The 16032-nt window shown below is 38.4% G+C and overlaps 1 protein-coding gene across 6 annotated transcripts in view; it reads right to left on the minus strand.

Moving 5' to 3' along the window:
- Nucleotides 1-16032, minus strand: part of PTPRC (protein tyrosine phosphatase receptor type C) — a 65534-nt gene that overhangs the window by 19152 nt on the left and 30350 nt on the right. The window contains exons 3-13 of one of the 6 annotated variants that reach the window (XM_076337976.1): nt 11995-12090; nt 11068-11163; nt 10683-10709; nt 10091-10228; nt 9224-9310; nt 7820-7852; nt 6814-7026; nt 6076-6180; nt 5064-5210; nt 3483-3608; nt 2036-2191 (exon numbers count right to left, since the gene is read on the minus strand). In XM_076337976.1, the coding sequence (XP_076194091.1) occupies nt 2036-2191; nt 3483-3608; nt 5064-5210; nt 6076-6180; nt 6814-7026; nt 7820-7852; nt 9224-9310; nt 10091-10228; nt 10683-10709; nt 11068-11163; nt 11995-12090 (1224 nt within the window). The remainder of the gene's footprint in view (nt 1-2035; nt 2192-3482; nt 3609-5063; nt 5211-6075; nt 6181-6813; nt 7027-7819; nt 7853-9223; nt 9311-10090; nt 10229-10682; nt 10710-11067; nt 11164-11994; nt 12091-16032) is intronic. The other 5 variants (XM_076337977.1, XM_076337978.1, XM_076337979.1 and 2 more) reach the window with 5 other exon arrangements.

Raw genomic sequence — 16032 nt, forward strand, 5'->3', positions numbered from 1 at the left:
CTGAGTGTGCAGTTACGACGTATCTGCTCAATTTTATCCACAGGGCAGATTTGTTAGATTCCTATTCAGCATACTACTGAAAGAGCTGTGACAAGGAGAAAGTGAATATTTCTGGAGGCAATGTGTTTATTGAAGATGAAAAAATATTTTATAAAATGTAGGCTTTTTCTACTTCCAAGGAGTTGTGCTCTACTGATATATTCTCTTGTTCAAGAAGCCATAAAACTCTTCCATTATCTGCTTGATCATGTTATCAGCTGTTGTAACAGAAAAGGCTTAATAAATACCATTAATTCATGAAGGCAAGCAACTTGTTACTTTCTCAAAAAATAAGGGAACTGAGGTTGTTTTCCAGACCCATAAACTTATATTGTGGACTGTAATCTTCACCTGAGTTATTAAAATATGAGTGGAGCCCCAAAAAGTGGGGGCTCCAAAATATAATATGCTCAAACTCGATTATCATAGAGAGAAAAATCATGATCATGCTCAAATTAGGGCTGTCTAAAAATTAAAGACATTTTTCAATTTCTGTTACAGTTAAGTCTCAGATCAAATGGTTTACATTATCAATCAATTCCTTTATCAGCTTTTTTTTTCCCCATGGGTCTTCAGGTGATAATTTTGATCCCTGTATTCTTCCAACTAGAAACTAAAATTTGGTAGCTCCGTGACCCAGAGTAGGGAGATTCCAATGTTTTCATGGATTTTCTACAAAACTGGATACAAAAGCTCTGTATATTCTGCAGAGGGATAGGATTCAAATTCAAAACAATAGTCTGCCAGAAGCCCCTGTATTTCCCAAAGCTCTACAGAAACACATTTAATAAAAACAGCAGTCAGGTTTAATGTTCTTATATATCCATTTCTACATACTTTTCAGGAGTGCTAAAAGCAACAAAAGATTTAATTATTCCTGCTATTAGGAAAAAAAAAATCACCACTTTAAACTATCATTACATCACTAGCACAAGAATAATATTTTATTTTTCACTAAAAAAAAAAAAATCTTTTGCTTATTTAGTGAAATTAAAGGAAATATTATTTTAGTATCTTACCGGGTATAAACCACCATAGTTTCCCTATAGCTGTACCTCTATATTAGCTGAGTCTGGAGATGGTGGAACTAGAGCTAAATAAGTACTGGAAGAAATTAGATAAACATGGGGGTTTGGGTGGTTTTGGTTTGGTGGTTTGGTTTTTTTTTTCTCTCAAAGAAGGAATTAAAACAGTACGAGGCTCTACATCTGAAGATTAAAAGGGGGAAAAGCCACCCAACAAAATAGAAAGGACTGCGTCTCTATTACACCTTGTCTGCATCAGGAAAATATCTGCAAAGTCTGTTGGGTTTGGGGGGTGTGTTTTTAGCTTTTCTTGTAGTTCTATCAATTGAACATGTATGGCAAACAAAGACTCAGGACCACAGGGGTAAGCTTTTGAAAGTATAGCCCCAAAAAAGTGCACAGATCTTTCTGACAGCACAAGGGTTGGCACACATTTGGCTTTAACCTAATGTGGAGTCTTAGAAGCCGACTGTGTACATGTACATCCAAACTAACCGAAACCCGGTACAGACATCAGTATTGGTGTAGCCCGGGTAATGCAGCTCTGCTTTGAGCAAACAGGCAACTACAGAACAGAAGGTACTTTCTGCACGTCTTTGTACCTTTCATGCCACAAAGAAAAAACAAATGTTTTGCATTCTCTTTTTGTTTAATTTGAATCTTTTCTTTAGTTTGGGACATAATACTTTCTAAAATCTTATCAAGAATTTCAAATGAATGCGGGGGGGGTTAAAAATCTAGTATATATAAGAAGAATACTAATACTAAATGCATAATTAAAAATAGGTTAACATCAAGTAATTAAAAAAGAAACACTAATGATATGAACGTCAATAAAATTCTTTTAATGTTAGTCAGTTTCTTGGCTAATAGTAATAACATATAAACTATAATGAAGTACAGTAAGAAAGTACATATTCCCTGTGCTACTATCAGCCTTGTTCGTAACAGTTAGCAAACAAGAGACTTACCTGCTGATTTTGTTGTAAAGTTACATTCTTCAGTTTTTCCCATATAATTGTTATTACTATATTTGCTCTTTGTATATGGAGTCACGGATACAGAACCTCTGGTATAAGGTTCAAATTCATGGCAAGTAAAGTTATTCGTGGTGACATTTATTGGCGCTAAGAAAAAATGAAAAATGAAATTAATTAATGAAATTTATGTTAGGAGCACAGGAACTCTTCATCAGAGCTACCTGAAACCACTGACATGTACTTCTATTTTAATTACCTTGTACTTGGTTGGTTTGTTTTGCTTACTAATGCTAAGTGAAGGCTCAGGAAGAGGAAGAAATATATTCCCCAACCAAAAAGGTAGAAAGTTGAGGTTTTGTTCTGTTTTGTTTTTTACTTTCTCAGTATGTCATTTAAATAGGTGTGATTAAAAACTAACACAAAGCGCATTGACAAAGAGAGGCTGACACTTTCTTCTGTGTTCAGCTTGGGAAGGGGTTAGAAGACAGATGTCAAAAGTCACTCTGAACACTGGGCAAGTCTGTTCTGGTACGATGTGAGAGACGTCGTGTGCTTTCAGTAGTGGCAAGCAGGACAGAAAGGAATTGCACAAGAAGCAACATGAGTGAAGGTATTGCCCACACTGCAGCTGGGGCTTTGGTGGCTTGGGGAACTGGGGAGCAATGGCCTTTCCATGTTTCCTTCTGGCTAATTCAGATGTGACCTGCCCGCACCTTGGCATACTACCTCGGTCTCCTACACTGGCCAAGCCAGGCCAGCCACAGAAACTGGTGCATGGGGCTGCCACCCTTTTGGGTAGTGGTCAAATTCGGGGCATGGAGAATGGGAGAGATTATTTGTATCTGGGGAGCACATGAGCGTGACAGCCTTTGGTTTCTGTGGCAGTCCAGGTTTACAAAACATGCAGTATGTGAACAGAAAGAATGAATTAACCCAGGACTAGCTTAAACCTGACATATATTTCCTGGAATCACATATCAGGCTCTTCATTTTCAAAATGAAATTTTTGAATTTCCTCTTCATTTTCCAGTCCTTGTTATGAAGAAAAGCTAACACCTGGAAAACATGGTCCCAGTATAACAGATACAGACTTATCCATCTAAATGTAAGGTGGCCTAAAACAGCATATCTGAAAGGAGTGACCGTTTAGTAGAAGACAACAACCTGGCTTTACCTATCTAAACACGTATATGGTAACTGCCATACTTAGGACCCCTGACTTTTACATACATTGCTGTTACTCAGAAGGCAGGTCCCTGTCTTCTCAGAGAATATATTAACCAGCTATAGCAGCATTTTCTGAGACAGAGCACCATGCTACAACCTGATGAGGCGACTAAAAAGATTCCAATATGGTTTGACAGTGTATCATGCTTGGTGCTCTCTAAATATTAAAACATGCAATGAATTATTCAATACTGAAGGGGCATATACTTACCTTTCTTATCGCATTGCACCGTATAGCCATCTATAGGACCCTTTGAAACGTTGCTAGGTTTTTTCCATGTCACTGATACACTTCTGGCATCACAAACTACTGTAAGGTTTTCTGGAGCTTCTGGAGCTGTTGTAAAAGAAAAATAACGGGGAGGGAAGGAAATGTTTGAATAAAAATGAAAAATATTCCTCTTTTTACCTACTTTGATTAAATTAAATTTCATTGGATACTAAAGCAAGATACCAACAACATGTAATATTTTTCGTAGTCTATTTCATTCAAAGAAGTTATACATAAGTATAAACTCAGTATATGTAAAAGCATCATATTAGAGTAATTTCATAAATTTAATTAATTCAGGACAAGGCGAATAGAGCAATATCACATTGTCGTGGTTTAACCTCAGTCGGCAACTGAGCACCACACAGCCACTCGCTCACTCCCCCCAACCCTGGTGGGATGGGGGAGAGAATCGGAAGAGTAAAAGTGAGAAAACTCGTGGGTTGAGATAAAAACAGTTTAATAATTGAAATAAAATAATAATAATAATAATAATAGTAATAGTAATAACAATAAGAATAATATACTAAGCAAGTGATGCACAATGCAATTGCTCACCACCCACCGACCGATGCCCAGCCAGTCCCCAAGCAGCGGCCCCCCCAGCCAGCTTTCCCCAGTTTATGTACTGAGCATGACGTCCCATGGTATGAAATGTCCCTCTGGCCAGTTTGGGTCAGCTGTCCTGGCTGTGCCCCCTCCCAGCTTCTTGTGCACCTCCAGCCTTCTCAGCCGGTAGAGCATGGGAAGCTGGAAAGTCCTTGACTAGTGTAAGCACTGCTCAGCAACAACTGAAACATCGGTGGGTTATCGACACTATTCTCATCCTAAATCCAAAACACAGCACTGTACCAGCTACTAGGAAGAAAATTAACTCTATCCGTGCCGAAACCAGGATACATATTACTCAAATTGTCCAACATTTCCAAATACTATACATTGTTTTGATTTCCTTATAATTTTAACAAACTTTAAATGTTTGGCCTGAATTTTTATTTGCAGTTACTTGATTTAGGTTGATTTCCTTTTTAATTCAGAAAAAAAAGCTAAGCTATTTCCAAGGACAATGTTTTGGAAAAACACATCATTTTATCTGGAGACATTCTTTGCAATTATTCTATCACATCTTTCTTCAAATCAAGAATTTAACACTTGTTTTTGACTAGGCCTGCACTTTTGGTTTGGTTTTTTTTTTTTGGTCTTCGTTCAAACATCCTTACATTTGGCGATGTTCTCACCCTCAAAAAAAAAAAAAATCACGATCTCTGAAAGAAGGAGAGTAAGGCATCACACTGGAAGACTGAGACTGGGGCTGGAGAGGGAAAGGAAGATTGTGACTGCAGTCAAAGAACAACCACAAGGGCAGGAGACCAGGCAGGAGGAGCTGGAGGAGAACCTGAGAGTGGCTGAGCATGCTGCTCAAAATATATCTTCAACCCCAGGAAACACAGATAGTGGGATTCATAGTAGGGTTTTCCAGAAATATGTGGAACATAAAGCAAAAATAAGCATTACACTTACCACCATAATCTGTTCTTATGATGAAGCTTTGCTTGACAACCTCTTTTTCAAAAAAATGTACACTACCAGTGCAGCTGTAGTTATGGTTGGGTGATAAACCCTTCAGCTCTTTACAAGTACTAGTTAATATTTCAGAGACTCGTAAATCTGTAGACACAAAGAGTTTTATCAATAGTTTTCACAACTCCAAAAGTACATGGTACCACTTTAACTGATATTTTCTCCACCATACTTATTCAATATAATTTGTAATAAACTATCAAAATATTCAAAACAGAAAAGTGTACAACCTAATCCAATTACTAGGTTTTAGGCTCTTTTATACTAACTTAGTTTGCAGAGATCTTTACTTTTCATCAGTAAAGCTCATATGATTTGACTTTCTAAGAAAACAGTTTTCCCACAGAAATCAAAACATTCCATGGGAGTCTGGCAGAACCCTGGAGCGGCTTCTTAGCTCTTCAGCTCCCTGAAACATGAAATCTCCAGCCCCGGACATTCATCATGCACTTTTCTGGGACACAGGAGGACATCCAGCATCCATATCTTCCCTACCACACTAGCTGCCTTTGAGCCAGTGTCTCTTCAGGCTGGCCGGCTCCAAGAGCAAAGAGCCTGGACTCTCGCCATCCCGGAGCCTGCAGAGCCAGCTGCCCGAGTAGTCTGGAAGGGATCAGCTCACAGCAGACCCACAGATTGCAGGATTTCCAAACCCTCAGCTCCCCTTCAGACCATCAAGCAGAACCCTAAAATCTTCAGAAGTTTGCAATTTGTGAAGCTGGTAAATTCAGGAAATGAGCGCTCTGGGTTTGAACTTTCCCTAGATCTGCAGTGCATGGGGGCGGTAGTCCCCAACCCGGCGATCCCAGAAATTCTGAACAGCCCTTCCCTCAAACTGGCACAATTAATTTAAATCTGCCAGCCTCTCATCAAAAGACAACATCAACACTGCTTTTAAAAATAAATAAATAAATAAATAATCAACTTCTAAAATATCTTAGAAGTGTCTTACCTGTGCAGCTAACAGTCACATTAGCACAGGCAAGTGACTCTTTCGAACATAACCTTGCAGACGTGCTGGTTTCATTCTCAACTCTGAAAGGATTCGGGCCGCTGTCTGAAAAGGATTAATATTACATGTCACTGTGACATTGGCTATATTGATTCTTAAATAGCAATTTGTTCTTTTATATTTGTTGACTTGTTCTGCAATATGAAGATACGAGTGGCACAGAATAATATACCAAGAATTTAACAAGAAATGGAAAGGAAAAATTGAAAAAGCCTACATGAAATAAAGATAATGCTGGTACTCAAATAATAAATGAAACTTTTAATCCAACAATCTCTTTAGTGAACAAAACATCCAGCAAAAATAGTAGCTTTCAAGTGCTGGCTGGTCTTGCTATTGCTAACCATGCTGCATATGGCCAACGTAGTTAAAGTTCCCTTTTTTCCTTTACAATGAGAAAATTACATTTTTTTACATCCTACTTTAAGAAAATACTGAAAGGTTTTAAAGTGCAACTTCAAAATGCAAAATATCTTGCAAACCAAGCACAAAGTATGAAAATCTTCTGTCTGATTCTCTGAAAAGAGACAAGAATAGACTAAGAAATCCAGGAAAGCTGAATTACTGCATGCAAAAAAAGAAAAAAAAAAGGAAAAAAAAAAAAGAAGAAAAAAAAAGAAAAAGAAGAAAGAAAAAAAAAAAAAAAAGAAGAAACTACTAAAACCCTTCTATACCTACCAGGCGGAATAGTAAGATATTTCTCTGTGCAATTTTTATATCTAATTCTGTATCTCATGCATCTCTGAAGTTTTATTTTATAGTTGCTGGAATCCACACTGAGGTTAGCCTCCAAAATAACATATTTTCCAGTTTTTCTGAGATTTTCCAGTGTAACTTCAGCCATGTTATTATCATCTTCTACCCTACTTACGTTGTACTTAATATCATGATCTAAAAGAAAAAGATAAAAGAGCAAACAATGATTTTATGACAATTTTTAAGAACCATTATATGTTTTATGGCATTCCCAGCACCATATGTGTTTTAAGAATCATAACATACAGCAAAATTAGCTGCTCCTTGTTCTTTATTTTTATTTTTTATTTATCTTTTACTTCAAAAAATTGTTTAGTCAAAACAGAAAATTTCCTTAGGAAAATATTCTTTTAAATAATTCTCTAGTTAGGAAAACTAAAGAATTAAAAAGATGAACATTCCAGAACCAGATTTGCTTTAATTTAAAATGTCAGTTCAAAGTGAAATACTTTGTTTTGACACATTGAATCATTTGTTTGAACAGAAATTTCAAATTTTCCTATTCAAAGCATTTCATAACCATCTAGTAAATAATGGTTATAGTCTATCCCTGAAAATTAGAAAGGAGAGGTCTCTAATTCTGGAGAGAGTTAAACCAATGTCCAAACTTTAGTTTTACTCTAGTTATGAATCGCAGTTTGCAGCATGTGATTATCAGCATGACGGGGAAAAATTAGAGAGGGCCTAGTGGAATGAAGGCAGATCTTTTCTGCAGCCCTGGTATCAACAGCCTAGTGCAGGGCAATTTAACAGAACTGTAAATGGAGATGAGAAGACCAGAAATCTTAATAACTTTAATCCTACTCTTCCAGAATTGGAAGATGGTTTATAAAATAACCTGAGATGCTTACTGATCAGTTTTCTGTATTTCAGTTTACTGATTTGGTCAAATTTCAGGACTGAGAAAAATAAGGGGTTTGGTTCTTACCACAAGGTTCTTCAGTTGTCACTATGGGGGCTTCTGTAAGAAAAGAAAACAAAATTAATGTGTACCTCAGCAGGTTTGGGGTTTTTCTGACTCAGCATTGCTGGAGGGTGACTGGTACTGCCCAAAACTCTTCATTCAATATATTCAATACAAGTAATTGTATTTAGCACTCCACTCACATTTGAAAAAGGGAAGAAAACATCAGCTACCTATAACCCCATTTTTTAACTAGTTATTTTAGGGATCACGTGTCTTTCATCATTTTCCAATGACACCACTGACTACAAATCAAACTGGTTATTAATAACATTTCTGCATACAAAGTTACACAAGGATATGCCAAAATCACACATTCTCATAGCCGTATGATAAGCTATAGCAGCTTCCCAGGATACATACGCTGTGGAACAGCTAACTGAACAGTATCCAATGTCACTAAAGAAACAAAATTTACCTACTTTTTTGCACAGCTACTCTTACCTTTGGAAAGAGATTTATGCAACAGTACAGATCGTTTTACAACTATTTTTACACTGAAATACCCAAAAGAAATTATGAGCTGGTATTTAGAAAACCTGTACGGAAGCTTGAGCAAAGAACTTCATCCTGAAAACAATTACTTAAAATATAGTAAACTATAAGTATTACCAAAAGAGACTGATAGCTAATTTTTTTCATAGAAGATAGGCCTTAGATTTGCATCCCTCCCGGATGGGAGTCATCTGGCTGAGCAGTGCCCCTAATGAGAGGGTAAACTGAGAGGGTCCGGGGGACAGTTACCAAGATGGTTAGAGGCAGAAGACCCACAAGTAAAAGTTAAGCTCAGTTTGTCAAAGAACTGACAGCAGCCTACAGCTACTTGAAGGGCAGTTACAAAGATGGTAAGAGTCCAACTCCTGGATGTACTTTGCTGAAACACACACATATATTTTACTGACCTGAGTAGTTCCTTACAGCCCAATTGCAATAATAATGTGTGAAGTGCTTGCAGTATTAGATCCCAAGAAAATGTTAATGCTGAGTGAAACAAAAAGGAAGCCACCAGAAAACAGAGAAGCACACACATCTGTGGATGTATTTATACTTTTTTGCTGCTTGAGCAAACTTCTGTGAATATCAAGAGGAGTACTGACACAGTAATTGACAGATTTACCCTCCTACTATGCCACTGTGTGGAAATAATTTCTATTTTCCCTTGCTTGACAAGTAGGAAATCTGGTATCTTTAATATTACTCACAAACTATTAATAAGATTCCTAAAAACACCCTTAAGTTTAATGCAGTTGTATGCCTAATTTGTATGCTTAAGTTTGATAAAAGAAATTCAGAACGAATTCCCTCATTCTAACACATTTTCTGTGCTTGCAGTATCATAATTGCGATAACTGTGTGCAAGTTTGTCACCTATTGTGTGAGTGGGGATGATCCCAGTGTTTGCTCGCGTGCTGACTGGTGAGATGGTGCTGTGCAAGGATGTTGAATTGTAATCATCTGTAAGGAAATAAACAACATATCAGCATTAAAAAGTAAAATTCATTATTTCATATGGCTCTGTCATCAGTAATGTCTTACACTACAGCCCTTCTCCGCTTTTTTTTTTCTTCCAGGATTTTTGTAATTTAGAGAAAAGTGCCGAAAGAAAAATCATGTTAATATATCCAGTAAAACAGAAAATGAGTATTTAAATAGAAAGCAAGCTTTTAGGAATATACCACTTACTAATGAACTTTGCAATGTACAAATTTTTTTTTTTTGTCATTATTTAGGCATAATCCAGGATGGAGTCAACATAAAAATGGCGTTAATAATTGTGAACTGGGAAAAACTAGAACATTTTGCTATGTTCTTGCAGTAAAACACAATTATGAATAGTGCTTGTGCTCTTTCAGAAACAAGCACTCCACTAGTGTTCATTTGCCAGATCACATACCTTGCTCACTATATTACTTACTGTATCGCAGTATTTATCTCCCTGCTTATAAACCATTGACAGGTTTCTACATTCTCTTTTAGGCCCATTCCTATTGCTCTTGCTCTGGCAATAGCCTTGTTGACAGCTGCTGGCCTTTTGATACTACTGTGATGACCTCAAGACTTGGCCATCAGATACCAGATCCTGGAAATAATTCTGGTATTGCCACCATGCCAAATTGCAGATACCTTTTCTATTTGATGAACCATAAGCTGGAAAATGCTACCCTGAGGCTAATTACTTCATTTTCCCCTACAGTTCAGAGAGCAGTGAGTGGCATCTAAAGGAAGACGGCAAACCTGATGAAGCATTCTTGAAGGCAATGGGACTGTGTGTGGTGAGGGCAGCAGTGCTGCTGCGTGGTGGGTTGCTGAGTCCCATGGCAGGGACGGAGCCTGCATGCGTGGAGAGGTATGTGCTGTCTGCAGGAGACACACCTGTGGTGAGAGGTACAGCAGTTTCATTAATGCTTCAGAGGCTGCCCGGTCAAGGAGGGAGGACACAAAGCTGCACACAGCACAGGACTGCTGTGCAGGAGCGCTCTCGAACTGAGGCACTGTGAATTTGTTAGTAAGCAAAGGCACACCGAACGCCCAAGGTGTTAGGGCATCCAACAGGTGTCATTTGAACATCCAGTAAGTATAATCCTTTTTGGCGCTGACTGCACCTCTTTCATGCTAAATGTTGTGTTTTAAAATATACTCAAATTCATGACTCAAAACCAGACTTGTCTGATATTCTTGCCTCTTAAGACAGTGTGTTTCATTTCATTGGGCTGAATGAAAAGGCATTACACACTCTGCAAGATAACTGTGCGCAGGAAAAGTAAAGAAGAAATTATCAGAAAAAAACATCAATGCAGATCTGTCATGTAAATTAAAAGTTTCTTACCAGGTGTAGTCACTGCTGACTCAACTCCTTAAAAACAGAAAGAGAGAGAGAAAGTGTAAATTAAACTTTCAAGGAATTAAATACAATCATATGCCAAAAATATAAAAAGAAACATACCTTCCTCCCAACTATTAGCTGAGCTGTCCCCAGGGAATTACACATTCTTAAGTAATATTTAGTGGCATGTAGCAACAACCAGACCCCCAAAATATCAAGCATATCATATGTGGACTGATATTGTCCCCATTAAAAATCTCTCTTCCTTGAGCCAGGAGTCTGTGCTGTGCAGCCTGAGGGGTGGAGACAGCATCAGGAAGGCTGTGGTGGGTGCCAGTTCAGCTGAAACAGAAGAGCAGCAATGCCATGGTCCCGAATTCACCATTACCTTCAGTGGTGGCTGGAGGTGAGAGTGATGTGGAGCGTGCAGGTGGAGGTGACATAAGGGAGGGAGAGCTGGCGTTTGCCAGATTTTCATCTCCTGCTGCACAACGGGGAAAAGATATCATCAGGTGAGCAATGCATGAAAGTGAGAAGCTCGTTGCAAGCAGAAAGGCTGCCAGCTGCTCTCTGAATTATATTTCTCCCTCTAGCACTGGCCAAAAGAACACATTTCCATTGCTCTCCAGTTCCTGCACAGGCTGTGCAACACATCTGTTTGGATTTATTACAAGAGCATGGCTTGCAATTAGGTCCGCAAGACCACTAATTCCAAATTCCCACCAATTTGTCTGGGATGCCTTTGTGGCAGAGAGATTTGATCATCCCTTAGCAAGGTGTGGGGGATGCACTGATTTCGGGTGTTTGAAAACACCAGCTGAAGGGGGTGAATTAACGTGCAGCTTGCAAAAATCCCAGACTGATCGGGGTGTTCTTGTTTTGTGCTGTTGACCCAGGAAGGACCCTCTTCCCACAATCATCAGATACTGCTGCGGTGCCCGAGGAGCTCTGCATGAATTGCAGGAAAGTGCCACTGTGACAGCTCAGCATGAAACTCTCATCTGAGAGCTCAAGGGGAAGGGGTGTCCGTAGGGAAAACATGAACTCGTAACAACAGCATGTTATAGCTTGAATTCTAATCGCTTTCTTTGAAAAGCGTGTTTCAAATTCCCACCTTTGATTTAATTAAAATAAAAAACTAAATACGTCCTCATCACATTAACAAATTTTGCTGTAATATAATTGACCTCAGACAACATAAATCACCAGATTGCTTTAACAGTGATGGAGTTAATCAATGTATGATAGAAGTAGATGCCAGTTCAGCTAAAACGGGAGAAGAGCAGCAATGCCGTGGTCCTGAATTCACTGTTACCTTCAGTGGTGCCTGGAGGTGAGAGTGATGTGGAGTGTGCAGGTGGAGGTGACATAAGGGAAGGAGAGCTGGCAGTTGACAGATTTTCATCTCCTGCTGCACAGTGGGGAAAAGATATCATCAGGTGAGCAATGCATGAAGGTGAGAAGTTAATCTATAGTAGAAAAAGGCCAATGGTTTGTACGGCTTTCTCTGAATCACGTTTCTCAAGACAGATTTGACTGGGGGATACTTAAATGTTTTCATGTTTAACAATGTATTTTGCAATACCAAAAGCTAAAACCCTCAAAATCTTGTGTATACAAGTACAAGCAATGTCAACAAAGAGAGGGTGACTTTTTGCTGAATGAAGAATGAGTTTATTGCTAAGAAGAGATACCAACACCAATTCTGTCGTCAAGAAAAATCCTACCTGTCTGTAATTCTCACTATACAAGAGCTGGAAAGCCAAGCCTCGGCATTCCTGAAGGCCATTTACTTTCCCTAATATTAATTTCTAAATGGCAGCGCCCTTCCTGGACCATCCTGCTGATATTTAAGAATCTTTCCAATAACTCTTATCTCCAGGTTATGAATTACATCCTGACTAGAGCTGGCAGCTATGATCTTTTCACACCTATAAAAACAAGCCTCAGTTTTACACTCTACTTTGAAATCCTGACCCGAAACTTTTTGCATTTGTGTAATGTAAAATTTCTGTTGCAAGAGAGACAAAAATAAATGGCAATGGCTGGAACCATGAGTTTGTTCTCATCACTATATCTTTTACTCATTCTGAGGATTAGAAGCTTCCACTTTGACATAAGAATCCTGAAAGCATGCCTGTTCCCTCAAGACGTCTCTCTCTAACACAGCCTGCTATGCTTTCAGCAAGGAACAAATTTGCACTTGTTCACACATTCCTTGCTGTGACTGTCCACAAACTTTCATCCACTCATTTGGCTCTTCATTTCTTTCCCTTTTTCTACTAGTTCTTTCCCACTATGTTTCTTTCCTGGATTTTTTTTTTTTTTTTTTTGGCATGTGTGTTTTTCAGATAGCACTTCACTGTTTATAATTGCTCTGTTACTTCAGCTTCCCCACATGGTACTTCACAACTGTTGTAGCTCTACTCTTTTGAAAATAAACTCCTTCAACCTTTAAAACAAAAATCCAGGTTTATGTGAAAAACTGCATTACTTATGAAGGATACATGTTCTGTTGCCCTGTTCATGTGCCAGGGTCAAAACCATGTCTCTCATCTCTGACACAGAAGCTCAGCATAGGTACATCTCCCGGGACTCCAAAGATTTTCTCCTCATCGACCCAGCAAGCAACAGCACGAGTTGGCTGCTCAACAGCTACCATGGACTCTGCGCCCCGTATGGACAGTTCAGAAGACTGACAACAGCCATTAAAAAAACACGACCAGTGACAACAAAGTCACCTGTGGAGAGTGAGCAATTTCTTTATGCTCAGAACTGTCATGAAATGTGCATAAGCCGTGATATATAAATGAATGTAAACACTCATACAATGAATGCAAAACACCCTAAAATCTTGGAAGTACTTTCCTAGTGAGCAGCTGAATTTGTTGTGGACTGTACATTATTCAAGATTTCTTCCTACAAATTAAAATTTGGAAAAAGACAGTAATCTGATATTTTAAAGAAAAAGTATCAACAGAAGTCAAATGAAGCTCAGCTAAAAATAGTAATGCAGGGCTAGCTACTTCATTCGTAATTTGTAGAAGTGGGGAGGTGTGTTGCCTAAAATCTGGTCCATGAGATGAGGATATGGGCCCGCCTATAGTTTGTCTGAAATCATATGAAATATGTCAAAATAAAATTGTTCTTAATTGTAAGAATATAATCTGTAAAAAATGTAGTAGACTGACAACAGACTGAATAAGACGGGTTTAGAAGCCACTATATTAACAGCTGTAGTATGTTAACCCATTTATCTACACACATTCCCATTGAAACAGAGGACCACGTATACTTTTCAGAGCTACAGAATGTTAGCGAATGAAGCTTCCTAACCTGAGAGATGTTACAGATAAGAAACAAAAATACAGATGATCTTTTGAACTATCAATAAATCTTCAGCATCTGAAATCTCCAGAAAGGACTGGAACGTTTATTAACAGCAACTGTATCATCTAACTGTATACATTAAACTGCCAAGGAACCTTGTAAAAGCTAACATGTATATTCATTCCTATTTGCCATAAGCAATTCATTTTCAATGTATCTTCATGTTTTTTAAATTCAGTGTTTGAAAGCAGGCAGTTGGTCACTCTAAATTCCGTAATATGATTTTTCTTTCTCAACTGGCTTATCAGCTGAAGAATCAATTGTTCCCCCCTCCTTCCCAAATCATACTTTGGTTCAGCAGAGTAAATATACCTCAATCCCAAAATTAACTTTCTGTGAGCATATATACACAGATCAACTTTCACTTAGATAACTGTTTCCAAGAAAAGAATAAAGGGAGTTGCGGGAAAAGTCCTAAATGAAACTCTGCTCAGAGATTAGTGAAACATTCAGAAATACTTTTCAAGCTATTTACTGATCTCTAATGCAAACATGATGGAGACAGAAATATATACTTCAGGATTCCCTCTTCCAAGTGAAGTAAGATAATATGAGCAAAAGAGGGCTCATAAGGTTGTCATAATGTTGTATTTCTGGTTGCCTCATTCACTTCCTTAAGATTCCCATGAAAGTCATTTTCCCCATCCTCTCCCTTGTAAAGTTAGGAATAATGCTACTAGCTTAAATATAGCGTGAGGTTTATTGCCCACTTACGGTGACAGATGGTAAAAGTTACACGCAATCACAGAACTCGAGGTTGGAAGTGACCTCAAGAGATCATCTAGTCCAACTGCCCTGCTCGGGCCAGCGTCAACTAGAGCAGATCACTTCTTAAAACAGTTTGGAAAACGATAGTCCTAGATTGCCCTTTTTCCCCTCCAAATAAGCACTGGCATTTTAACAGAATTCCATGGCCGTTTTATGTCCTTCTAAGCATTTTAAAGGTCTCCTGCTCTTCTGATTCTAGTCTATTATATGATTTATTATAGCAATAGACTAGGACGCAGCTGAAAAGAATCCAATAGGTGGCACCAGAACACTAAAAAACTCCTCTCCAACAGCAAAGCAGATACATTTCCCCATATAACCTTACTGAGAGATACTAGGCAAACTGAAGGAAAATAAAGAAGGATCCCAACACACCAGACTGTTACTGCAATATTAATAGGCATATTGCTACAATTAATTTATTTTTCCCAAAAAGTTCCACAGCTAACAAATACGTCTGAGCTAACCTCGGGTTAACAAAGTTAACCTCAAAGTCAAAACTCTCTGCTCATGTTTATGTTCTAAAACATATCTCTGGAATCTTGAAGGCTGAAATCCAAGAATATCTTTAAAAATTTAGTAAGGATGCCCAACACCAAAAAACCATGCTGTGTGGTATGAAAGCCTTATGATTACCAAACTAAGCAAGTTGGTCTAGGTTTAAACAGAAATTATCCCAAACCTTTTCTCAAATCTTAAACTACACCCAGTTATAAGACATTTTTAAGATAATATGCATAGGATAGGCTCAGATAATGTAAGTGGAAGAATCAAAGTATACAAAAAGTTCCTACTACTGAAGGAACTTTTCTAAGCTTCCCTTTCCCTTCTCTCGATTTGGCCACCAGTTGGTTCCTGCTGACTTACCTAAAAGATTTGCAACCCATCAGTAGTGTTTGAGCGGATCTGGCCTTAGTCGGGTGCCTTGCAAAAAGATACAACCAGCACATCCCACGGGGAGATGGGAGCTTGGCTAATAGCTTTCATTCCCTTTCCTCTCTGGCTACCAGTTGGCAGACAGAGTGCAGCTGCTGCTTGAAAGAAAGGTTTTAGATGGGACGATAGGCTGTCAATGACATACACCTAAAACAGATGAGCTGACCACCCTTTCTCCTGAAAGCTCAGACGTACAGGCCCTGGGAGTGAAACATGGGACTAATGTATTTTGAAGAAACATTTCAATGTTCAACAGAAG

Source organism: Aptenodytes patagonicus, chromosome 5 (assembly GCF_965638725.1).
Source record: "Aptenodytes patagonicus chromosome 5, bAptPat1.pri.cur, whole genome shotgun sequence".
NCBI lineage: Eukaryota > Metazoa > Chordata > Aves > Sphenisciformes > Spheniscidae > Aptenodytes > Aptenodytes patagonicus.